This window comes from Podarcis vaucheri (genome assembly GCF_965113315.1).
Source record: "Podarcis vaucheri genome assembly, chromosome: 4".
Taxonomy (NCBI): domain Eukaryota; kingdom Metazoa; phylum Chordata; class Lepidosauria; order Squamata; family Lacertidae; genus Podarcis; species Podarcis vaucheri.
Genome location: NC_138762.1, coordinates 69,731,581 through 69,756,548, shown reverse-complemented (window position 1 = coordinate 69,756,548; position 24,968 = coordinate 69,731,581). Strand labels below are relative to the sequence as shown.

Below are 24,968 nucleotides of genomic sequence, written 5' to 3'. Positions count from 1 at the left end.
ACTCAAAGCTAAGAACTGAAACACATGTTATGGTTGCCACAAGGAAGCTGCCTAAAATGATCTCAGAGCCAATCATCCCAGCCGAAAAAGAAAGAAAGAAAGAAAGAAAGAAAGAAAGAAAGAAAGAAAAGGTTTCCTCCCATCCAGTACAGTGGTACCTCAGGTTACATACACTTCAGGTTACATACGCTTCAGGTTACAGACTCCACTAACCCAGAAATATTACCTCGGGTTAAGAACTTTGCTTCAGGATGAGAACAGAAATTGTGCTCTGGCAGCACGGCAGCAGCAGGAGGCCCCATTAGCTAAAGTGGTCTTCAGGTTAAAAACAGTTTCAGGTTAAGAACGGACATCCAGAATGAATTAAGTACTTAACCCGAGGTACCACTGTATTTTAAATTTAGGCCCAGCAAAGAAAATGGAGCTCTGCTATGACAAGTAAAGACACATTCTAAGATTTCTTCCTTACATGACTCAAATTAACCTTTTCAACGAATGAATGCTCCTTGCAGAATTCGTACATTTATTGCAACTCCAATCTGTCGTCTGGGATAGCTTTCTTACCATAAATTGGCAGTGTTCAGTCCTGTCTCTCTCTTAAAAAAACAGCAACTAATACAGAGCATAGTAGGCTCCCATTATCACTAAATTATGGTATTTCCATAAGTAAAATTTGCACCAAAAACCAGCTTTGTACAATTGTAGTGGATGCATGAGGTTTGATCAAATGCATTTTTAATGGTGTGGGTGAGATCTGGGCGGGGGGGGGGGCGGTCTGTAATGACTCACTGCTCTGGTTATTGTATGCTAAAATACTGCTTTATCGTTCTTATATCATATTCCATTGAAGTGTCTAATTTATATTTATTTACCTGCTGAAGTGCCAGAGAGTGTTACAAAGTAATTTGACCAAAGCTCTTCCAGATGGTGCCCTAAAGATTTATTCTGTGCTGTGTTTGTCATCCCAATCTTGTGGTTCCTCAGATGTTTGGCCAAAATGACCTCCTCTTTAGTTGATGCCAAGAACGTACAGAAATCAGGCAGCAGGAAGCACTTGAATGGAACACAAATCACCATCCGTGGTGATTAATAACAACTACTGGGGTCACTGACACAGTTGATCTGAACTTTACTGTTTCAGGAGTAATTTCTGGTTTCACCTTCAGATATGTCCTACATGCAAATCCTTCATTAGCACTGCCACTAGGCCTTGATACTCACAGGCCCCCAGGCTTAAGGCAGCAACTTTTGGCACAAGCAAGGGCTCAGCTTTGCTCACTGATATACATTTTCTTTTGCCTTCAATAGTGCCCCACATGTCATATCTTTGAGTTTCAAACTGAGCATCAAAAACAGCTTGTGGGGAGATGTTGCAGAGAGGAGGAGGGAATGTTTGCTATTTGAGAATAATTAATCCAAACATGCCAAGTTGTGCAGTTCTCTGGATTATATCCATAGTTTCTAAGGAACATTTTGGCTGAAATTCTGCATAAACAAGTCTTGAATCCCAGCAACATCAATAGGATTTAAGCAACCTAGCTGTTATGCTTTAGATGGAACACCAAACTGTGGTTTTGTGTTATGCATACAACAAACTTTGGTATCATACCTTCTCCATATTCACTTTGAGTCCTGCAGTTTCTTAATTTACTTTTGGATTCTAGGCATGGTTTGCATTACAGTGGTACCTCGGGTTACATACCTGAGAAATAGTACCTCGGGTTAAGAACTTTGCTTCAGGATGAGAACAGAAATTGTGTGGCGGCAGCAGAAGGCCCCATTAGCTAAAGTGGTGCTTCAGGTTAAGAACAGTTTCAGGTTAAGAACGGACCTCCAGAACGAATTAAGTACTTAACCAGAGGCACCACTGTACATTTGAACCCAACAAGCTATGCCTTCCTCAAGCCATAGTTTGTCTGTACTCTAGAACCACAAACTGTGGTTGGTGATCCTGGATTGCAGGCAGTCTTAAGTTTTGACCAAACCATAGTTTGCCCGATTCAGATGAAAAAGCAAGCTATGCTTTGCTGAGAATCCAGAAATAAGAAAATTGCTGTTAATGAGGAGGAGGAGAAAAAGAAGCATGCAAACCCCCAGGCTCAAACCTGCTCATGCAAAAAAACACACACAAAACCCCCCACAAAACTATAGTTTGGCATTATGTCTGAACCAAGTCTACATTCAGGGTTGCCGTTGTACCTATATCCTCAATCAAGATTCTTCTACAGTTGTTCAGAAACTACAGTTGGGCATGCCAGCAAATTGAGGTATGAAATATCGTCAACAAGCAAATTTTCCTTCATTTGAAAGCATTCTGTAATTCAGAAGGAATAATTAATTCTGACTGGTGGTGTTTCAGTTATCTCTCTCCCACCCCCACCATGTGAAGTGAACTTAGTATCTCATAGTTAAGTCACTTTCCAGTTTAGTCATAGCTCTTTCCCTTACCTCATACAGTTATATGAAATAAACACTTTTTTAGAGGCTTACACATTTGATATACTTCCTTCTAATTCAAGTAACAGAAGTCTAGGTGATTTAAACCATGGTCTTAGTAACGTGAATCTTGCAATGATATTAGACAAGAGAAGCTTTTGGCAATACATTATAGTCTATACAGTATTTCCTGGATCATCTTTCCTACGTTCTGTTGAGCATATTTAACTGCCTTGAGGGTCTTATGTCTTTGTACATGTGTACTTGTCTTTTCAAGTAACATCTGTCAAAGGTTTCACATATGGCCCCCAAAAAGACCTGTCTGTTTTCAGTTTTGCAAAGTGCTAAAGAAGAGCCTTATGTACCAAATAATCTCCATGAACCTTAACACATGTTTATATGGGAATGGCTTGTTGCCGAACCAGGCCCTGGGTTAGTTTTTGTGCCTGAACCAAACTTCCATCCGTTTGTCACATCCATGTACATGGAGGTGATAACTCAGAATGTGGTCTTCAGGCACATACTGCAGTTCTACTGCTAAAGCTAACTGGGTATAGCCCCAAAAAATTCCTGGATGAGACTACCTAGGGGATCACAAGCTACTCTGAGCTTTTAGGAGTAAGTGTAAGGTTGTCCTGGGTCCTGTATTGGAAATACCTTTTGAGTTATAACTCCTTACAAATATTGCTTTGCCAACACACAGTATTTTGCCCTGTCCCACAAAATGCTTGATGCACAAAAACCTGATTATTGCATAAAAGAATGAACATGTTTTGGTGATGCATTTGAATTTGAGCTCCTTCAGGTCAGCAGCATTTCATCTAATAAGGGATATTATCTGGAGATAACTTAGCCATGTGTTAGTTTGGGACACATAATTTTTTTTAAGAATTGTCATGTAAACGCAACTGGTAAGTATATGTGCCATATAATTTGTTACATTGTGAAAGCTTGGTGGTGTGTGATGTACAAATATTTCAGTTAATTCATATTTGGATTAATTGGTTGTTTTTTGGAACTAACAATATATGTTTCAATCATTCAGCTAAAGAAGCTGCTGCGTTTGGGCCTCTGCCAGCACAAAGGAAACTTCCAGTACAAAGAGCAGAGCTGGAAGGTAGGCAGATTTTGAAAGGATTACTTTTGTTTTCCTCTAGTGGTGGTGTCTTTTCATGGGATCCTTCACTGGGTGAACTTCAGGACATTAAAAATGATAATAGACAGCCTTTTTTGACAGACAGAATCCAACACTGCAATCCTAACAATGTCTACTCAGAAGTAAGTCCTATTGAATTCAGTTGGGCTCGGGTAAGTGGCTTCAGAATTGCAGCCTTAGATTAGTTAAGTACTTGTAAGATGCTTCTATGGGTCTGTTTATAAAATTCATATTTTTTCAAGCCTGTCCCTCCATCAGTCAAACTCATAGTATCTGTAACCTCCCATAAATCTTCCTGTGCTTCTATCTGGACATCCTTCTACTTGTGTGTGTGGTTCCAATTTCTCATGTGTACCATATCCCATTTAACTTAATTGATTCTGACTGTGCTGGTTTCAGCCTGACTGCAGTTTATCAAGAAATATTACTGAAATATGAGATGAGGTACACTGGTACACCAAGATTCTTATCCAGAGCTTATCTAGGCAGCATCACCTTCCACTGGATTCCACTTCTCCTGGAAATAGGGCAAAAAGATATAACAAGAGATTGGTACAACTAGCACTCTTTGCTGATCCTAGTTTGCAGTTCAGAATAGCAGCGATGAGCATAGACAACTGCATCATGTCTGCATTATTTGCAAATATTGAGACACACACTGCTAGCAACGTGTGAACAAGTCAGACAGTTCTATGTCTGAAAGCAATATATTCAGTGCAATATATTATCCTGGCTAAGTGGGAATAGTTTGTCCATGAACATCTCCAATGCAGCTGAGTGAATAAATATATATATAGCTTATCTTAGGGGAGAAGGACTGAAAGGGAAGAGAGTTTTGCCTTGCTTTACAGCATTTTAAAAATGCTTCATCCACTATGTGTAATACAACATCTTGTATTTCCTTTCTCTGAATACCTCATCTCTATTTCTGGACCTCACCTAAGTGGACTGCAGCTTTGGGCAAGGGTCTTGTGCCTGGCAGCAAGATATAAATGATGACTTTGACTGGAATCCTGCGGATCATGATAATGGTAATATTCCTAAATATACAATGCCTCCCCCATCCCTTGGCCTCGCTTGGCTTCCTCTGTGTGTCCCCTCCTAGTTAAGAGGTGGAGTTTGATCACTAGAAAAAAAGCAGGAAATGTGCTTATATATCAGATCATTGGTCAGTTCAGAAAATAGACCATGGTGTATTGGATCAAGATCAAGAGTTTTCCTCGCATGCTCAAATGCTACGTTTTCCCCAGGGGTTTGTTGCTCATTATGACCAAACCAGGAAACTGTGGTTTGATCTCTGGCCATAAACCATGGTTTGATCCTGGTTAGATATTTTATAGATGGACATTAAACAACAGTTTAACAGAGAGCCAGTGTGGTGTAGTGGTCAAGTGTGGTAGACTCGTAATCTGGTGAACTGGGTTCGATTCCCTGCTCCTCCACATGCAGCTGCTGGGTGACCTTGGGCTAGTCACACTTCTTTGAAGTCTCTCAGCCCCACTCACCCTACAGAGTGTTTGTTGTGGGGGAGGAAGGGAAAGGAGAATGTTAGCCGCTTTGAGACTCCTTCGGGTAGTGATAAAGCGGGATATCAAATCCAAACTCCTCTTCTTCTTCTTTCCAGATGTAATGAGAAATTGGTTTATAACAAACCCCAGAGGGTTTGTATTACAGATGGGGAGAGGGAAGGAGAGAGTGCATGAACGTATTTGTTATCATTGCAACAAATCATGAATTTCTAGACCCAGAAAGTCACTTGTGATCCAGACCAATGTATGTCTTTGGTTTCATCTGCTGCCTGATCATTTTTATCTGGAGATGTCAGGATTTGGACCCGAGACCTTCTGCATGCAAAGCATAAGCAATATCACTGAACTATTGTCCTTCCCCTGTGGTAAATAACCAAAATATTTAAGATGAAACAAAAGTAACATTCCGTTTCTCACTTTCTAAACCCCAAATATCTCTCTCTAGGTGATGGATATTACATGATGGTACCTGGGTTCGTGGGTCACAAGAAGGATGTTGGTCGTTTGAAACTTCTTCTCACTGATCTTGAGCCAAAAAGCATATATTGTCTGATTTTTAGTTACCGACTTGCAGGAGAAAGAGTAGGGAAGCTACATGTGATCCTAGGCAGCAGCAGCAGCAGTCCTTCCTGGTCACAGAGTGTGGGAGATGATGAGCAGTGGAGGACTGGACAAATGGAAGTCCACACAGGGGCTGAAACAACTATGAATGTAAGTTAAAGATTAAAACCCACATGCAGTTACCAGTGTAACTAGTTGCAGTTTGCTCTGACTGCTGGCAAGTTGTAATTACGACTGTATGGTACCTCTGGTTAAGAACGTAAGAAGTGCCTTGGATCAGACCAAAGCCCAGTATACCTGAAGGAGCATCTCCACCTCCATCATTCAGCCTGGACACTGAGGTCCACTTCCGAGGGTCTTCTGGTGGTTCCCTCACTGCAAGAAGTGAAGTTACAGGGAACCAGGCAGAGAGCCTTCTCAGTGGTGCCCTCCCTGTGGAATGTCCTCCCATCAGATGTCAAGGAGATAAAGAAGTACACTTTTAGAAGACATCTGAAGTCAGCCCTGTATTGGGAGGTTTTTAATGTTTGACATTTGATCACATTTTTATATTTTGCGAGGGAAACCCAACCAGATTGGGCAGGGTATAAATAATGAAATTATTGTTGTTGTTGCTGCTGCTGCTGCTGTTGTTAGTTCAGCATCCTTTTCTCACAATGGCAAACCAGATGCCTGTGGGAAGCTCATAAGCAGCACATGATCGAAACACCACTCTTCCCCACATATTCTCCCCAGCAACTGGCATTCAGAGGCCAGGCCACCTCTGATGCTGGAGGGTAGTACGCAGCCATCAAGGCTTAGTAGTCACTGATAGCATTGTTCTCTATGATTTGTCTAAGACCCATTGATGTTGGTGGTCATTGCAACACTTTATGGTAATAATAATAATAATAATAATTTATTATTTATACCCCGCCCATCTGGCTGGGTCTCCCCAGCCACTCTGGGCGGCTTCCACAGAAACCAAAAAACACTAAAATATCATACATTAAAAGCTTCCCTGAATAGGGCCGCCTTAAGATGTTTTCTGAATGTCAGGTAGTTTTCCATCACCTTGACATCCGATGGGAGGGCATTCCACAGGGCGGGCGCCACCACCGAAAAGGCCCTCTGCCTGGTTCCCTGTAGCTTCGCTTCTCGCAATGAGGGAACCGCCAGAAGGCCCTCGGCGCTGGACCTCAGTGTCCGGGCAGAACGATGGGGGTGGAGACGCTCCTTCAGGTATACTGGGCCGAAGCCGTTTAGGGCTTTAAAGGTCAACACCAACACTTTGAATTGTGCTCGGAAACGTACTGGGAGCCAATGTAGGTCTTTCAAGACCGGTGTTATGTGGTCTCGGCGGCCGCCCCCAGTCACCAGTCTAGCTGCCGCATTCTGGATTAGTTGTAGTTTCCGAGTCACCTTCAAAGGTAGCCCCACGTAGAGCGCATTGCAGTAGTCCAAGCGGGAGATAACTAGAGCATGCACCACTCTGGCCAGACAGTCAGCGGGCAAGTAGGGTCTCAGCCTGCGTACCAGGTGGAGTTGGTAGACAGCTGCCCTGGATACAGAATTGACCTGTGCCTCCATGGACAGCTGTGAGTCCAAAATGACTCCCAGGCTACGCACCTGGTCCTTCAGGGGCACAGTTACCCCATTCAGGACCAGGGAGTCCTCCACACCAGCCCGCCCCCTGTCCCCCAAAAACAGTACTTCTGTCTTGTCAGGATTCAACTTCAATCCATTAGCCGCCATCCATCCTCCAACCGCCTCCAGGCACTCACACAGGACCTTCACCGCCTTCACTGGTTCTGATTTGAAAGAAAGGTAGAGCTGGGTATCATCTGCATATTGATGGACACCCAGTCCAAACCCCCTGATGATCTCTCCCAGTGGCTTCATATAGATGTTAAAAAGCATGGGGGAGAGGACGGAACCCTGAGGCACCCCACAAGTGAGGGCCCAAGGGTCTGAACACTCATCCCCCACCACCACTTTCTGAACACGGCCCAGGAGAAAGGAGCGAAACCACTGTATAACAGTGCCCCCAGCTCCCAACCCCTCTAGACGGTCCAGAAGGATGTTATGGTCGATTGTATCAAAGGCCGCTGAGAGATCCAGCAGAACTAGGAAACAACTCTCACCTTTGTCCCTAGCTCGCCGGAGATCATCAACCAGTGCGACCAAGGCAGTTTCAGTCCCATGATGAGGCCTGAACCCTGATTGGAAGGGATCCAAATGGTCCGCATCCTCCAGGCGTGCCTGGAGTTGTTCAGCAACCACACGCTCAATCACCTTGCCCAAGAATGGAAGATTTGAGACTGGGCGATAGTTGGCCATACTGGCCGGGTCTAAAGATGGTTTTTTAAGAAGCGGTTTAATGACCGCCTCTTTCAGCGGATCTGGGAATGTTCCCTCACAGAGGGAAGCATTCACCACCCCGCAGAGCCCATCGCCCAGCCCTTCCCGGCTAGCTTTTATAAGCCAGGATGGGCAAGGATCAAGGGGACAGGTGGTTGGTTTCACTCGTCCAAGCAGCCTGTCCACATCCTCGGGGGTAACGGATTGAAATTGATTCCATGCAACTTGACCAGACAGGGCTCTAGCACTCTCCCGCCCCAGCCCTGCTCCCACGGTGGTGTCTAGCTCCTTCCGAATATGAGTGATTTTATCTGCAAAAAACTTTGCAAAATCGTTGCAGGAGATCTTGGGGTCTTTACAAGGCCCCGATGGTAAAGGTGGTTCCGTTAAATTGCGGACCACCTGAAAGAGTCTCCTGCTACTATTTTCTGCAGATGCAATAGAGGCGGTGAAGAAAGTCTTCTTCGCCGTCGCTATCGCCACTTGGTAGGCTCGACGTTGAGCTCTAACCTGTGTCCGGTCAGATTCGGAGTGAGTTTTCTGCCACCGACGCTCTAGCCGTCTCAGCGATTGTTTCATCGCCCTCAGCTCCGAAGAAAACCACGGGGCTGTCCGGGCTCCATGCAATCGGAGAGGGCGCTTCGGAGCCAGACAGTCGATAGCCCTGGTTAACTCCGCATTCCAGCGGGCCACCAGGGAATCAGCTGAAAGGCCATCAACATGGGATAAAGCATCCCCTACCACTCTCTGGAAACCATTTGGATCCATTAAGTGGCGGGGGCGGACCATCCGAATTGGTCCCACCTCCCTGCAGAGGGGAAGGGTCGCGGAGAAGTCCAGTTGCACCAGGAAGTGGTCTGACCATGGCACTTCTTTGGTTTCATTTTTACTTAGTGTCAGATCACCCACGTCGCTAGAGGTGAATACCAGGTCTAAGGCATGTCCATGACTATGAGTTGGGCCCAACTTATTCAGGGACAGCCCCATGGAGGCCATGCTTTCCACGAAGTCACGAGCGGCCCCTTGTAAGGTCGTGTCGGCGTGGATGTTAAAATCCCCTAGGACAACCAAACTAGGTGTCTCCAGGAGAACATCCGCCACGACCTGAAGCAGCTCGGACAGGGAATCCTTGGTGCAGCGGGGAGGTCGGTACACCAAAAGGAATCCTGTACTGCCCCTATTGCCCAACTTCCAGAACATGCACTCAGAAAACTGGGTCTTCCCAGTAGGACGCCTGGTGCAGACTAATGACTTCCTAAAAATCACTGCAACCCCCCCTCCCCGCCCACATGACCTGGGTTGCTGTGCGTAAGAGAAACCTGGCGGGCAGGCGGCAGCAAGGACGGGCCCATCTGTCTCATTCAACCAGGTCTCTGTCACACAAGCCAGGTCAAATCCTCCATCCACAATCAGGTCGTGGATGGCAGTGGTTTTATTCACCATTGACCTGGCATTACACAGCAACACCTTCAGGTTATGTGGGTTTCCCCTGTTGATTCCAGTATCCATCTGGTAAAGGCCAGACCCGGAGGCAGGGATAGTCTTCAAACAACGACTAAACCTGCCTCCTCGGTAATGACATGGTCTGGTCTTAGCGTAACTCCGCCTCCTGCCCATGATCACCGAGATCGGATGTCCCAGTGCTTCCCCCCCTGTGGAACTTGTCCCAGCCATCGTGTTGGCTGGGGCCTCACTCCCAGGCAGCCCTGATCCCACCCCTTAAAAACAAAACACAAACTATACAGAACCAATAAAACAACAGAAAACAAAAACAGAACAATTACACTAAAATTAATCCCCAACCAAATATCCATTACACCCACCCACCCGCAGCAAGAGAAAAAAGGAAAAAAAAAGAAAAAAAAGAAATACAAATTTAAATTGCCACCGACTGCTTGAGGACATTTTAAAACACATTAGAACAGGGAAGCAATTGCAGAACACTTCCCAGCTTCCCCAAAAGTTTGTTCCAAATAAGGGCCTGGGCCACGCCCCCTGGGCCAGTTGGAGAAGGCCCTGGAAGGGAGCAGGCCCTGCAGTCCTCACCCAGCCGATGGTCCGAGGCTTCCCTGCAGCAGGAGTCCCTTTATAGCCGGGAGAAAGGGCCTGGGCCACGCCCCCTGGGCCAGTTGGAAAAGGCCCTGGAAGGGAGCAGGCCCTGCAGTCCTCACCCAGCCGATGGTCCGAGGCTTCCCTGCAGCAGGAGTCCCTTTATAGCCGGGAGAAAGGGCCTGGGCCACGCCCCCTGGGCCAGTTGGAAAAGGCCCTGGAAGGGAGCAGGCCCTGCAGTCCTCACCCAGCCGATGGTCCGAGGCTTCCCTGCAGCAGGAGTCCCTTTATAGCCGGGAGAAAGGGCCTGGGCCACGCCCCCTGGGCCAGTTGGAAAAGGCCCTGGAAGGGAGCAGGCCCTGCAGTCCTCACCCAGCCGATGGTCCGAGGCTTCCCTGCAGCAGGAGTCCCTTTATAGCCGGGAGAAAGGGCCTGGGCCACGCCCCCTGGGCCAGTTGGAAAAGGCCCTGGAAGGGAGCAGGCCCTGCAGTCCTCACCCAGCCGATGGTCCGAGGCTTCCCTGCAGCAGGAGTCCCTTTATAGCCGGGAGAAAGGGCCTGGGCCACGCCCCCTGGGCCAGTTGGAAAAGGCCCTGGAAGGGAGCAGGCCCTGCAGTCCTCACCCAGCCGATGGTCCGAGGCTTCCCTGCAGCAGGAGTCCCTTTATAGCCGGGAGAAAGGGCCTGGGCCACGCCCCCTGGGCCAGTTGGAAAAGGCCCTGGAAGGGAGCAGGCCCTGCAGTCCTCACCCAGCCGATGGTCCGAGGCTTCCCTGCAGCAGGAGTCCCTTTATAGCCGGGAGAAAGGGCCTGGGCCACGCCCCCTGGACTTCCACTGTTTTAACTATGCAGTGTGTGAAGCGGTACTTCATTTAGCCTGCCCTAAAATATTCCAACATTCAGCTTCACTGGATGAAGCTGGGTTCTAGTATTAAAGGACGCAGAAAGGTCCAGAGACAATATGCCACTGAGTACTAGTTGCTTGGGGGAAATAGTGGAAGAGTCCTGTTGCCCTTCAAGACGTCCTTGTGGGTTTCTTGGAGACATCTAGTTTGCTGCTGTGGGAAGAACAATGCTGGACTAAATGCATCTGCTGGTCTGATCCAGCAAAAGGTGGTTCCTACATTCTTATTCTATGGACCTGATTGTAGCATGATGGTCTGAAGGCTGGGACTGGAGTATTAGCATCAGAGGCCATTGGAAGGTGAGGAGGCTGGAAACATTTCTTGGGCCTGTTACCTTATTTCTCTTGCCCATATCTCCACCAACGACTGGGCCAATTAAATATATCTGGACAAAGGAGAAAGAGCATGGCATGCTGTGCAAAGATGGAATAACAAAATGGCAGAATTGGGCTTTGTGAAATGGTATGGGAATGTTAAGAGGGCAGTTGTGGTTTTGGTTTATAGTTTTAGCTTTTAAAATAGGGAGAGGCGTTAAAGTGACAAATACATTCCACTAATTTTTAGCTCAACAAAAGGGGTTTCGGTATAAAGAAATATAAACCAAAAACATACTAAGCAAAAAATTCCTTGACAATGCCGTTAAGGAGTTAAGGTTGAATCAATGATCATGCATAAGAACAGAAGACAAATTTGCACTGTAGCATACTAAAGGACATGAGCAGAATTGGAATACGGTATTTATTTGTATTGGCTTTGTAAAACTGAATTTTATATCTTTGGATCTTATTTTGAAAATCTTCTTGATCCATAGAGAAGCATAAGATGTCTCATTATTTCAGTGAATTTTTTGATATGGTGGTAATAATAAAAATGTGCATGTAGCACAGTTCAGTTTTCTAACTTATGAGCATCTAGTACCTCTTGATAATTTGCACTTTTTCTGTTAATAATGTTTTCCCCACTCATTTTTTTAGATCGCTTTTGAGGCAGAACGTGGAAAAGGTAAAACTGGAGAAATTGGAGTGGACAATGTTACACTGTTTTCTGGTCTGTGTCCTGAAGACCATTTGACATTGGATATCTGAGCGTACTATTTTAAATACTATTATATTATTTGTTGTACTGGTGCAGAATTTTGTATCGTTTTGAGCTAGATAAAGTGCAGATCTGGAAACCAAACTTCAATACAGACAGATAAACCGACAGGTAAAAAAATGTCTCCAGTTAGAAACTACATTTGTATATAAAATATACTAAACTTTGGCTTATGTGTAGCTCATTTGTGGTCAGGGTCTTATATAATGTGAAAATATTTTGCCTAGATTTCCTGGGGGGGGGAGTGTTTTACATATAATTTCTTTGAAAGAAAATGCCTATTGTCGTATATTCCCCAAGTTCTCCTGCAGGAATATGAAACAGGATCTTCAAAAGGATATGTCATTTCTTGTAACACTTAGGACTCCTACAATTTGCTACAGCTCTGTGGGTACCCTGGTGTACGCCTGGTGGTTGCTGCAGTAAATAAGTAAAGCATTAAAGAGAGATACATGTCTCCAAAGACACATGGATGTCTTGGCCAGACAGTTACCTGATGAGTATCTGCCCACCACACTTTCAATGTTAACTGACGCAAACACCAATAATATTTGTCTGGACTCTGGAATCATTTTTCTGCCTAAATATTACAACTGTTTGAATTTATTTTTCTCCTAAAATAAAAAGTCAGCTTCTCTACTTCCCTTGTAAATCCAACTACAGCTATTTTAAAAGATGTGGGTTTTTTTTGGGGGGGGGAAATGCCAGTGGATTTGGCAGGGCAAGTGTTTTTATAAATAAATGAAACTATACCATACTGATTTTGGTGAAACTTTTCTTTATGAGGAAACTCAGCCAGATGGGTGGGGTATAAATATTTTATTATTATTATTATTATTATTATTATTATTATTATTATTATTTGGTAAAAGTGATGACACAGGCACATAAGGCCACAAATTAGTCCTAAAGTATTCCAAGCAATGGTTGTTGAGTTGCTGGGGCAACCCAGTCAGATGGGTGAGGTACAAATAATAAAATTAGTGTTTATTGTTATGTTGTAATTGACAGTGCTGGGCACCCATGGAGCACAGTGGCAAGTTAAAGCAGACAGAGACTATATGCATTCATATAGGTCATTTCCCCCTTTCGTAGCCAACAATGTTGGGTCACAAAAACAGATAATTCCCAATTCCTGCGTTTGCATGAACACCTGGGAGAAGAGTTCTGATGTGCAAAACCTTTCTTATTTCTTTCATTATGGAAGACAGTGCTGTGCACATATTCTTGTGACTCCCCCAAACATGAAAGTGAAGTGGTTGGGCCATGCTTGCTAGGGCTTTGTAAGTGGATCAGTGTGGTTTTGCAGCTTCATGGGGAGGAAAAATATGAAGGTCACAATAATACAGGGAAATAAATATGCTTGAAGCCATGGAAATCAACCTTTCACTGGTATCTGAGAAACAATGCGTTGGTTCTCTCCGCCTTGTATATATTTATTCATCATTAAGTTGATCATATTTATCCATGATTGCTGAGGAGAAAATATATAATTAATGTCAAAATCGACAAATTGCACTGATTTACCCCCACTGTATTTTCCTCTAAACTGAAGACATATAAATGGTTTTGTGTGGGTTTTTTAAAAAAAATTGCTAGCATTACCTAGGAATTATTATTTTTCATATGTATGGATGGTTACCAAAATAAGCGAAAAGGAATACTGTTGAATGATGTGTATGAGTTACAGATATTGCTCTTGGAACTTATCCAATTATATTTTATAAATAACTAGATTCGTTTTGAAAGTGTAATAGCACATCTGGAGACAGATTTGAGCTGAAAAAGGAAAACATTTCCTAAAGATGTCTAAGCGTGACAAAGTGATAATTACAAACTTGAAAAATTCAGTCAGTTCATGAGAAAGCATTTACTTTATGTGTGTCTTTGTAAACTGTATTCTGATCAGCTTTTAATTAGAATTCGACTGATATTGTGCAAAGGAGTATAAATGTACAAGCTTTTCTGGAACAGCAAAAGCAGCTATTTTCCTTTTGTTAATACAAGAACATAAGATAAGTCCCTCTGAATCAGACTAAATGCCCATCTAGACCAGCATTCTGTTCTCACAAGATGCCTTGAGAAGTTCAGAAGCAGGACATGAGCACAACAGCACACTTATGTTCATGATGCTCAGCGGCTGGTATGCAGAGACATCCTGATACTGGAGGTAATTCATAGCAATCATTCCTAGTTAACCATGCAGATGACACAACTGTGATTGGGCTCATCCATGAAAGGGAGGGTGAAATGGATTATAGAGATGAGGTGGAGCGGCTGACAGAGTAGTGCAGAGCTAACAACTTGCTCATAAATACAAGGAAGACAAAGGAGCTTGTGGTGGACTTCAGGAGACAGAAGAGCAACGTCCAGCCACTTTTGATTGATGGGGTCTGTGTGAAGAGGGTAACAACGTTCAGATTTCTGGGTATTGAATTACAAGAGGATCTGTCCTGGAGTGTCAACACAAGGGGGCTTGTGAAGAAGGCGCAGCAGAGACTGTACTTTTTGAGAATACTAAGGAAAAACTATCTTCCGTAGAAACTGCTGCTTGCCTTCTATCACTGTTCCATTGAGAGCGTGCTCACTTATGGCTTATGTGTGTGGTACGGAAGCTGTACTACCCAGGACAGGATGGGGTTGTACAGGGTTGTTAAGGCAGCAGAGAGCATTGTTGGCTGCCCACTCTCCACCTTAGAGCAGATTTATGCCACAAGGTGCCATAGGAAGGCGCTGGACATAGTAAAAGATCCATCGCATCCTGGTCACTGTCTCTTCAAGCTCTTGCCGTCGGGACGGAGATACAGGTCGATGAAGACAAGAACGAGTCGTCTTAAGAACAGCTTCTTCTCCAGAGCGATCTCGGCCCTGAATGGGAAGCCCGGACTTTGAAAGTCATCTAATCTCCCTTGCTGTATTATATTGTATTGTTTAATTAGTGTTTTTATGGAGCAGTCAAGTAATTTCGTTGTCCCCGAAGGGGGCAATGACAATAAAGATATTCTTATTCTTATTGATAGCTTATCCTCCATGAATTTGTCTAATCCCCTTTTAAACCAAACCAAATTGGTGGAAAAGATGGAAGGAAATCTTGATTGTCTATTGCATACCATCATGCAGTTTGCATAGTGCTTCCATCTGTGGTTGCCAGCTGCCCCTACTCCAGGACACATGGGCTTCTCCTGTTGTTCCAGTGACCTCTCCAGGGTGCCTGGCAGCTGGTCCACTGTACACCTGTGTCATCACCTTTTCTGGGTGATGGGCATCTGATATCCTGCTGCTCCAACTGAGGCAACTCCAGCTAGCCTTTCCAACACTGGAAAACTGCTCGGTGAACTGGTGACAGAGATCAGAAGGAGGGAGAGAGATAGCTTATGGGAGGAATATGTGGAATTAAAATGTACTTTGTCAACCTGTGCGGGGTGGGAGAGGAGAAGGCTGGCAAGTGGCGAGATGTGCAGATGAAAAGAGGTAGAAAGAAGACACTATGGAACCAGCAGGAGAAAGCCAAAAAGTAAGAGGCTGGAAGGGGATAACCATTTGAAACTCCCCACTCATCCTTTTAAGTTGTGGATCAAAAGAGTCACATGCCAGTTTTTTGTTCCTTAGTTACTCCTATGTCCCAGGTGGGGTCCTTTATTTTTATTGCTCTGTCTCAGCTGGTACCCACCAGTGTAACAGGCAACTAGTCGCCAGTGGTAACTCACACGAGACTCCACAGTGTTGCATCCTCACTATAATATGCAAAAATGTTTCTGTGTTTAGATTGATGTCCATGGGCACTTTCTGCACTATGGTTAAAAACACTGGTTTTGCCAGAAGTGACTTAGTTGTGCTGGCCACATGACCTGCGGACAAACGCTGGCTCCCTCGGCCTGTAAAGCGAGATGAGCACCGCAACCCCAGAGTCGTCTGTGACTGGACTTAACTGTCCTTTACCTTTACCTTTAAGATGGTATAGTATTGCATCCTAGCTGTATGTCTGACTAAGCCACCCAGAGTGGCTGGGGAAGCCCAGCCAGATGGGTGGGGAAAAAATAATAAAATTATCATCGTCGTCATCATCATCCCCATTCCATTCTGGTACATTTGAATCCACTTTGTCTGGTGCATAGGTGAAAAGAATATTTTGATATTGTAATATACAATACAGCAATGCATGTAGATGTACAGCCCGTGGGAATCCTCTGCTTCCCCTGCAAATTACCAGTGCCTTTAGCAAAAACATCCAAAGGCTTTACTGATTTTAGTGCAGCTTCCAGCTGTTCTAAATGTTGGACTATACAACACCAGCAGAGGGCAGTAGATATTCAGACTTCGATCCTGCAGATGAAGGCATAAAACAGTTTTGTCTCTCGCGTGATTTTGCACTAGATCACTGCTATTGTAGTTAAAAAAGTTATTTCAGTATGGATCTCTTTGCCTTTGGGAAACGTGGTTGGTATCCCCAATGAAGAAAGTAAGAAGTCTTTATTGCAATTGTTCAGAAAGTGAAACTACCTTTAGCTTCATTTCTTAATGCAGCTTTAACTTTGCAGAAGTATTCATGCACTAAAAAAGTGAAGTTTGTACAATTTCCTAAACTGCAAATGAAGAGGCCAATTAGTTGGAAAGGTAGTTGTATTTTACATAAGCCCTTCTGGCTTGCACTCTTTCTAAACAATTGAGGAAATTATCACCCCTCTTTTATTGTCCATTCCGGGTCGCCCAGCCACTGCCATAGAGTCCTTTCTCTTGACAGATCAAGATGAGCAGGTGACAGCAAAGGTTGAAAGCTATTTAGCTGGAGCAATCGGAATAAGATCCACTATTTGACTATTAATTCAAAACCCTAACATGTATTTTATATAATTTACTTTTTATTTATGTTCTTTGTATATCGTATTGTTGTTTTATTGCTATGGCCTATGGCTGACGCAAATAAAGATTAATTCATCCATCCATCCATCCATCCATCCATCCATCCATCCATTCATTACATAAGCCTCTTTGCGGTGGAAAGGAGGAGTACGGTCTGAGTACAGTCTGTATTTCTATCGTTAAGAGCAGCAAAAAAAAAAAACCCTCCTTAATTGTGCTGTGCTTTTCGTGTTTCGACGTGTTGTGAAGTAACGTGTTGCGGCTTGCACGAGAATTGGTGGCGGGGTAGATTGAGTTGTCACAACCCTCAGTATCTGGGCAAAGGGAGAGAGCGCCTGCGCGCCAACAAGATGCCCTGTGCGCTTCGACCGAATCACAACAGCGACCCGTGAAGTCCCAAGCGCGCCTCGCGCGCCTCCTCGACTGCCGAGGCTCCAGAGCCGGGAGCGCGCGCGCGCGCACCGTGCGCCCTTCCCCCAGAGGGGCGGGGCCGGGAAGGCGGAGGAAGCTGCTCGGGCCAGGTAAGCGGAAAGTGCGCTCGCGCGCTGCTACGTGCGCTGTTCCGGGTGGGAGGTTTGCAACGCCGGTGCGTTGTGGGGTCTCCCTGTCCCCGCTCCTCCGTGGTGGAAGCTGCTCCGGCCCTTTGTGGATGTCACCTCGGAGGAATGTGGCCCGCCGAACAGAGGAAGCTGCCTTATACCGGGTCTGAGCATAGGCCCATGTAATTTTGTGTTGTCCGCACGGTTTGCAAGCAGCTGTCCAGGGTTTGGGTCTCTCTCTCACAGGTTTGCTGAGCCTGGGAATGGATCGTCTGCGTTCAGACGTCAGGGCTGTCGCCTATTTTTGTTTTGTTTTCCCTGGCAGGCTAAAGTGGCCTTGCCAAGGAGTTGTTTGAGAGGCAGAACTTCCAATATCCCCCCCCCCCCAGCATGGAGATGCAATGGCTAAAATGACCGGAAGAAACAGAAATCAGGAAGACCAAAATGTTAATAAAGGAATTGGGAAAATATATAACTTTTCTTAAAGACCACTGTAAACAGTTAAAATCGTTAGTAGGATTGGAATATCACTTGTAGTTTAATGGTGAATTTTGGATACAATGGAGAGATAAAAGATTTGGATTATTATAAAAGATGCAGGAGGAAATGATTGACAATAAGGCTCACAAAGGGGAGGAGGGAAGTAAAAGAGATTCTTTGGAATCTTGTTTTTATGTTGTATGTTGAATATGTGACTGTAAAATTTTAATTTGAAAAACCAAATAAATACATTTAAAGAACTTCTAATATTTTATCCCCGAGCATGGAGATACAGTGAGGGTGGAAGTTGCCACTGGTTGGCATTTGCCAATCAGTTTTCAGATGTTTGAAAGTTTCCCCATAGAAGTGGGAAACTTTTTCTTTCCTTTCCTTTCCAGCTTGAAGTTTAAGTCTATGTGGAAGTCACACTGACACTGAAGAAGCCTTTCCCCCTGTGGGTGTATGTGAATGAAAGAGTGACTTATGGATGCTAATAAATTGTGGCGGAAGGTACTCTGCACATTCTTAAGGGCCCTCTCTGCTTCACATTACGCAAGCAGAGTATTGGCAGCAGGCTTTGGAGCTCTGCTTTTGCTTGCACACACCCAGTCTGTTCCCTCCATTTGACACTGCGAGCCTTGCTTTCTGTACAAGGAGCAAAGGAAGAACTGCAATCTTTGAAGAGGTTCTAAATGTGACACAACTCAAGAATCACTATGTCTAAAAATATTGAGGGACAAATGGTTTTCCTTTCAATGATTGTCAGGCTTTTATTACGTTGGCAAGTGGCTTTACGGTCATTCAACATCTTACATGGTGGAATTAAGAATTCTGCATACAGCAGCTTGTAATAACTACCTGATAAAATGTAGGAGCCCTGGGATTCCATGTTTGTATAACTAGGGTTCAGCACAATCCTCGAATACCATTTGCTGGGTTTTTGTTGCCAGGCCCACTGTTTTTCTTCTTCCTATCAGCTGGACAGCTCCCATGAGATGCATTTTGCTCTTGGTTGTGTTCTATGCTTGGTAGACAGTCTCTACTAATGGCTTTATGAAAGCTGAAGTACCTATCACAGTACTCTGTGCTTAAAAGATATCACAGGGCACAATTATTAACATTTCAATTACATAATGTGCAGATGTTCTATGTTTACTTAAAGGTAAGCCCCAGTGAGCTCAGTGAGTGAATAAGATTACAAGCCCTTTTTATTTTATGTAGTTAAAAGGTTTGCATTTTTGCCCTTAAAGAGCCCCAGTGTGTTAATCACTATTGAAGGTGCAAAGATTGCAATGACATTCGTATCTAGCGTTCTATGAAACATTTTATAGAATAGGTTTTGAGAAAGACCCTGTGTCATCTGAGAAATTATCTGAATCGGAGCTCTTCTGTTATACTTCTGCCCTTAATACAATTCTATAGTGGCTGTAGAAAAGATGAATCTGCTTCTTTCATTACAGGATCTGAAATGTCTTACAAAAAGGTTCTCATGACTAGAGCTGATTGTATAGAAAACCTGCTCTCTGAAAAAAAATACGAAGATATTGGAAGTCATCTTGCGTATCTTGAAACTGTTGATATGACTGTAGACTGTCTCCAGGAGACAGATATTGCCAAAGCTGTGTTCAGAATCCTCAAGAACTGCCCCTCTGTGGTACTGAAAAATAAGGCAAAGCATTTACTATCGAAGTGGAAAACACTGTATAAGCATCATTGCAATCAATGCATCCAAATTAAGCCAGTATTACCTGATAATGCAAAAGAAGATTCTGATCCCCTTAACATAGTCCTGGCAGATGCAAACACTTCTGGAAAACTGAATCAGCGTGAGATATTAGGCCCTGCCAGTTCCAAGAGTTGCCTGCTATCAGAAAACCATCCACAAGATACTGGAAGTAATGTGCAAAAAGACAACGCAATTCAGCCTGCACTTCAAGAGCACATGAGTTCTGTTAGTGAAACAAGCCCATTTCAGGTTCATACTACAGCTATGAGATGCAGATGTATAGAGCTTCTTTATGAAGCTTTGATTGACTCAATGAGTAATGCAAGTGAAAAGCACCACAAGATTGCTGAAGAAGTTGAACAACATATCTTTGTACTTCATGCTAAAAACAACAGAAAATACAAAAACTGTGTCCGAAGCAAAGTTTCTAACTTGAAGAATCCAAAAAATGCTCACTTAAAATGTAACCTGCTTCTAGGGACTTTGAATCCTAAGACATTTGCTGAGATGTCCACAATGGAAATGGCACATGATGAACTAAAGCAGCTCAGAGCTTCGTATACAGAATCATCTGTTCTGGAGCATCAGCTCCCTCAAAGCATCAGTGGGACACATACAGACAAAATAAAATGTAGACGCTGTGAAAAATTTGATTGCACTGTTACTGCAATTGCCAGGGGAGCTCTTTTCCTTCCTGGTTGGGTACGAAATGCAAATCCAGATGAACAAATGATGACTTATGTAATTTGTAATGAATGTGGAGAGCAGTGGTACCACAGCAGATGGATTTGTTTGTGATTATGCATCCTTTAATCCCTACGTCTTCAGAGGAGATAAGTATTAAATATGAAATTACCAAAGTACAGCTATCTGAATAAGGAATATTTAAAGTGCTGTAATGTTTGGTAATGCAATAAAAAGTAGATGAGCGTTATGAAGCAAAATGGTTATAAAACTATTTGAGAGATCAAATTTTAAGTTGCTTTAAACTGTTTTTAATATTCAGTAATATTGTGTTTTAATATTAATGTTGCATTTTAATTGTTGCAAAAAATAATTGTTGTAAGCCGCCCTGGAACCTTAGGGTGAAGGTAAATAATTTGTAATATTAAATATTATTAATAAATCAGAATATGACTCAGTACTCCCCACTTCTTAATTAAGACTGATGTCACTATAATCATTTTCAAGCATATATTTGTTAAAACTTTTATCAAGACTGATTTTTAAAATCTAGCAAATCTGTACTCATTTTATGTAATACTGGACCAAAATACAGAAAGGAGTTTTATGAACTTTAGAAACACTAATTGAAATCCTAACCCCTTAGCTTTTCCCCCCATGGAGTGGTAGCTCAAAGACGCAAAATAGAATAAGAAGCATTTGGGAGCAGGGATGGCGTCCTTGCAATGTGGCAAGACAAGGATCCTGTATTTTGCCAAAGTGGTGTGGTTGCCTTGACAATGGAGATATAACTTCCCCTTCATATCAGTTTAAACTGAGGACAAAGGAGTGGCTTTGCCATGTAGCCAGAGTTTTAAAGTTATGTTGTGCATTCATGTTCATTACAGGATTGGTTGGGATCGTGATAAAGAAGGAAGCCTTTAAAATAGTATGAAAAGTGTAAGGGAAAAGCGAAAGGAGCCCTGAAACTTCTGAGTGTGGAAATTCGGCGCTGCACTTATTTTACATATTGCCAAGCTCTTATCTTGAGCATTTGTACTTTTGTTTTGGATCTGAGAGACAGATTAGAGATTTTGCTGGTATATCAACCATACCACTGTCCTTCAGTTTCCCGTTTAGAATTGGCGGAAGTAGTTTTGAGTACGATGTTGGAAACTGCCAAAATTATTGTTCTGGAGGATCTCGACATTCTCACTGAGGCTGTCTTAGGACTTACTTCATGACCACTGTGACACTCATGGATTTATTTTAGCCTGTTATACACACTCAGCAGGGTGTACTTTAGAGTTCATGTTTTTCAACTGATCAAGTTTTTTGTAATTTGAAGATTGAAGGGGGTTACTTTGAACCTATTGTCAAGGTCAGATCACTTCCTTGTGGGGCTTAGACAGGCCAACAAACCAGAATAAGAGACCATGATTTTAAGAGGTTAGCATGGCATGGTTAGTGCTATGATTCAGCATGATGACTCAATTTCATAGCTACAGCTCTTGCTCCACATTCAAAGTTGGTTGCACCATTAGGCAGGAATGAATTTATTAAAAAAGGTAAAGGTAAAGGACCCCTCACAGTTAAGTCCAGTTGCAGATGACTCTGGGGTTGCGGTGCTCATCTCGCTTCACAGGCCAAGGGAGCTGACGTTTGTCCGCAGACAGTTTTTCCGAGTCATGTGGCCAGCATGACTAAGCCACTTCTGGCAAAATCAGAGCAGTGCACGGAAACACCGTTTACCTTCCCGCCAGAGCAGTACCTATTTATCTACTTGCACTTTGACGTGCTTTCGAATTGTCAGGTTGGCAGGAGCAGGGACCAAGCAACGGGAGCTCACCCCATCGTGGGGATTCGAACCACCGACCTTCTGATCGGCAAGCCCAAGAGGCTCAGTGGTTTAGACCACAGCGCCACCTGCATCCCTTAAACAGAGTGCTTATAATGAAAAGTGGAAGGAGACAGTTTTAAGCTGTAAGCTTTCTTGTAGGACCAGCGCGGTGGATTTAGGGCACTGGAAGTGGTGCGTTTGCAAGGGCTGGGGAGGAGGGCATCGAATGGCCTCGCACAGGGCAGCATATTACCAATGGACACCCCTGCCTAGACATTTTAGCACCCGAGGTGAACCCACAAAATGCTGTGTCCCTCTTCCCACCGGGGAAGAAGGGGTGAGTGAAGATCTACAACAGGCCTTTGACTAATTAAACAATCAATGACCTTTTAAACAATGTGTGGGTTTTAATGTTTTTGTTTGTTACTGTGTTATGCATTTTTGTGTTTTGGTATTGTAAGCTACCCTGAGATCCTTAGGTGAAGGGCGATATAGAAATCCAATAAATAATAAACAGGAACAAGGGAAAAATGAAGAGCTATATTGGAATATGCCGTCCCTACAGATCCTGCCATCTCACCTTGCCTCATGGGTGGGCTGGCTCTGCATTCCTGTTATATAATAAGCAACAGAAGAAATGCTTTGTGTTTTAACCAATGATGTGTCTAAATGTTTTTTCTTTGCCACGGTTGCTCTTACCATCTGAACCATGCACCCAAGAAACATATGCTTTCGTCCTGAACTATGGTTTTTCACATCATCTAACATTATTCCAGTGCTTAATCTTAGCAAAATAAATAGGCACTGCTTAATATTCTCTAGCATGCTATGTCATGGAGCATAAGTGAATGTCCCAAATGTCTAACAAATGATGCTGCAAAGGGCATCTTATGTTCTTCAGAAAAAGGAACTGAGTGTCCTGTCCCTGATTCTTCTTCACAGCTCACTTACGCTCGTGCTGACTGGCATTCAACCTCCTGATGAATTGTAATTACATGAAACAGCTGAATTACAATTCATCAAGAGGTTCAGTGCTGTGACTTGTGGACTGAATAAAGACATTAGATTATCACACTGCATATGTTAATTTGTTTTCTAGTGCCAGGGCATCTGTGTTAACAGTAACCTTTTTGTGTGAATGGCCAGTGTTAGAATCATAGACCTTGTGGGCTGTCTAGTCCAGGGGTTGGCAATGTTTGTGTGGCTTGGGCCAGTTCAGTCCTGCAGACGCAGCGGTGGGCCGGAGTGTGTGCATGCATGCACACGCAAATGCTATTTCCGGCGCAGAGGAGGCGTGCACAGCTTCCCATTGGCTGCAGGAGCTTCCTGCAGCCAATGGGAAGCCAGCCAGCACCGCAGAAGGCAGTCCCCGCTCTGCTCCGTGCCGGTTTAGTGCGGCGCACAGGAGCCGACCGAGCAGGTGGCAGGGGTCCCCGAGCGGGCGGTGGGGGTCCATGGGCCAGTTAAACAACCCCATGGGGCGCTTGTGGCCCATGGGCCTTAGGTTGCCGACCCCTGGTCTAGTCCAACCCCCTGCAATGCAGGAATCTTGACTAAAGAAGCCATGGCCATTCAACCTCTGCTTAAAACCTGACCTAATGTTAGTCACATAATTCTCACCATATGTACTTTCATTTCCCTCTGACTTGACTGCTTACAATCCCTTTTCCTTTCTTTCTCTGTGTATACCTGCAACACAGGATGACACTTTATATATTTGATGAAGTGGTCTGTAGTCCATGAAAACTTCTGCTATAATAAATCGGTAGTCTCCACGGTGCCACAAAACCCTTTCAGCCATTGAGACATCATTATCACTATTTTGCAGATATGAACCTGAAATCGAAAGTGTGTTTTTACTTACTACTACATATAAACGGTCATTAGCTTCTTGTAGTCATTAATTGAGGAAAGAAAATGTTAAGTCCATGTGAGTTCATTTAGGCTGCATCCCATTCCCAATTAATGTTTAAATTCGGTTGCGCTAACTAGAATTAATTTTTTGAACTCAGTTGATGGGAATCCGATTCGACAATATGACTAGGTAAACAAAGGGTTTCATCGTCAATTTGTAGGCATCCTTCCAAGGCTCTGAATGTAAATGTGAAGGGCAAATATTTGTTGAATATTTGAAAACAGACTTGAGGAACCCCAGTATTGCTTAATATTGTAAATAGATTATTCAGGTACTGCAAACAGGTAATTGGCAACAGGTTGTTGTTGCTTTTTTATATATATAAAAAAAATCCCCAGAAAGCAAAATCTGGATAAAATAGAGACAGGCATTTTGATACCAACTATGCCAAGTGGGGAAAAAAATATTGCATGAGGAAACACCAATCTCGCAATAAACACTCATCTGCAAGCAGCCAGAAAGGGGAAAAGTTGAGAACTGCCTTTGGGGGAAAACTTTGAATGAGTGATTTGATGGGAGATGAACCAGGTAAGACCGCAGTTGTTGACATTTAAACCAAGAGGAAGTCAACAGTGCCAACAACTGCATAACACTGAAGGTGGATGAGGACAGACAGAGGAGAGGCCTTTTTTCAGCAGCTTATGGAAAAAGGGGCAGCCCATTTCAAGTGCCACAGACAATACTACGGACAAATACGTTGCTGCTGCTAAGTGGCATTTCCCGTGAAATGGTGACTACCCCGGGGTGGGGCGTGAGAAGCAAGAGGGGGGAGGCCCCTCTCTCCCTAGCAACAGCCCCACCCTAGCAACAGCCAGCCCGCCCGCTCCCGACGGAGTTGCGGCTGCCCTTCCCCTGGCGTCACGTGAGCGCCAGGCCC

General features: G+C 44.0%; 2 protein-coding genes and 1 long non-coding RNA gene across 7 annotated transcripts in view; 2 read left to right on the top strand and 1 right to left on the bottom strand.

The window, feature by feature from the left end:
• EGFL6 (EGF like domain multiple 6) overlaps window positions 1-12,303 on the top strand; it is a 49,279-nt gene extending 36,976 nt beyond the window's left edge. For both annotated transcript variants that reach the window (XM_082220887.1, XM_082220888.1), the window contains 4 exons: window positions 3,482-3,553; window positions 4,537-4,623; window positions 5,567-5,832; window positions 11,948-12,303. In XM_082220887.1, coding sequence (XP_082077013.1) covers window positions 3,482-3,553; window positions 4,537-4,623; window positions 5,567-5,832; window positions 11,948-12,058 — 536 coding nt within the window. In that variant the 3' untranslated portion in view covers window positions 12,059-12,303. The remainder of the gene's footprint in view (window positions 1-3,481; window positions 3,554-4,536; window positions 4,624-5,566; window positions 5,833-11,947) is intronic.
• Window positions 12,304-17,294: 4,991 nt separating this feature from the next.
• Window positions 17,295-20,968, top strand: TCEANC (transcription elongation factor A N-terminal and central domain containing). Of its 2 annotated transcripts, none has more exons than XM_082220902.1 (2): window positions 17,295-17,449; window positions 19,408-20,968. In XM_082220902.1, the coding sequence occupies exon 2, from the start codon at window positions 19,416-19,418 to the stop codon at window positions 20,469-20,471; it is 1,056 nt and encodes a 351-aa protein (XP_082077028.1). In that variant the 5' UTR covers window positions 17,295-17,449; window positions 19,408-19,415; the 3' UTR covers window positions 20,472-20,968. The 2 variants fall into 2 exon arrangements, with proteins under 2 accessions (XP_082077028.1, XP_082077029.1); XM_082220903.1 differs by lacking the exon at window positions 17,295-17,449 and adding an exon at window positions 17,613-17,631.
• Window positions 19,466-24,874, bottom strand: LOC309531445. Of its 3 annotated transcripts, none has more exons than XR_014219313.1 (3): window positions 24,573-24,874; window positions 19,696-19,836; window positions 19,466-19,604 (listed from the first exon to the last, which is right to left on the bottom strand). It is a non-coding gene; the product is annotated as an uncharacterized lncRNA (long non-coding RNA). The 3 variants fall into 3 exon arrangements; XR_014219314.1 differs by lacking the exon at window positions 24,573-24,874 and adding an exon at window positions 24,041-24,531; XR_014219315.1 differs by lacking the exon at window positions 24,573-24,874 and adding an exon at window positions 23,866-24,027.
• Window positions 24,875-24,968: the final 94 nt, after the last annotated feature.

Coding starts and splice junctions, on each gene's coding strand:
- TCEANC (XM_082220902.1), top strand. CDS start 19,416: ATGTCTTACAAAAAGGTTCTCATGACTAGAGCTGATTGTATAGAAAAC.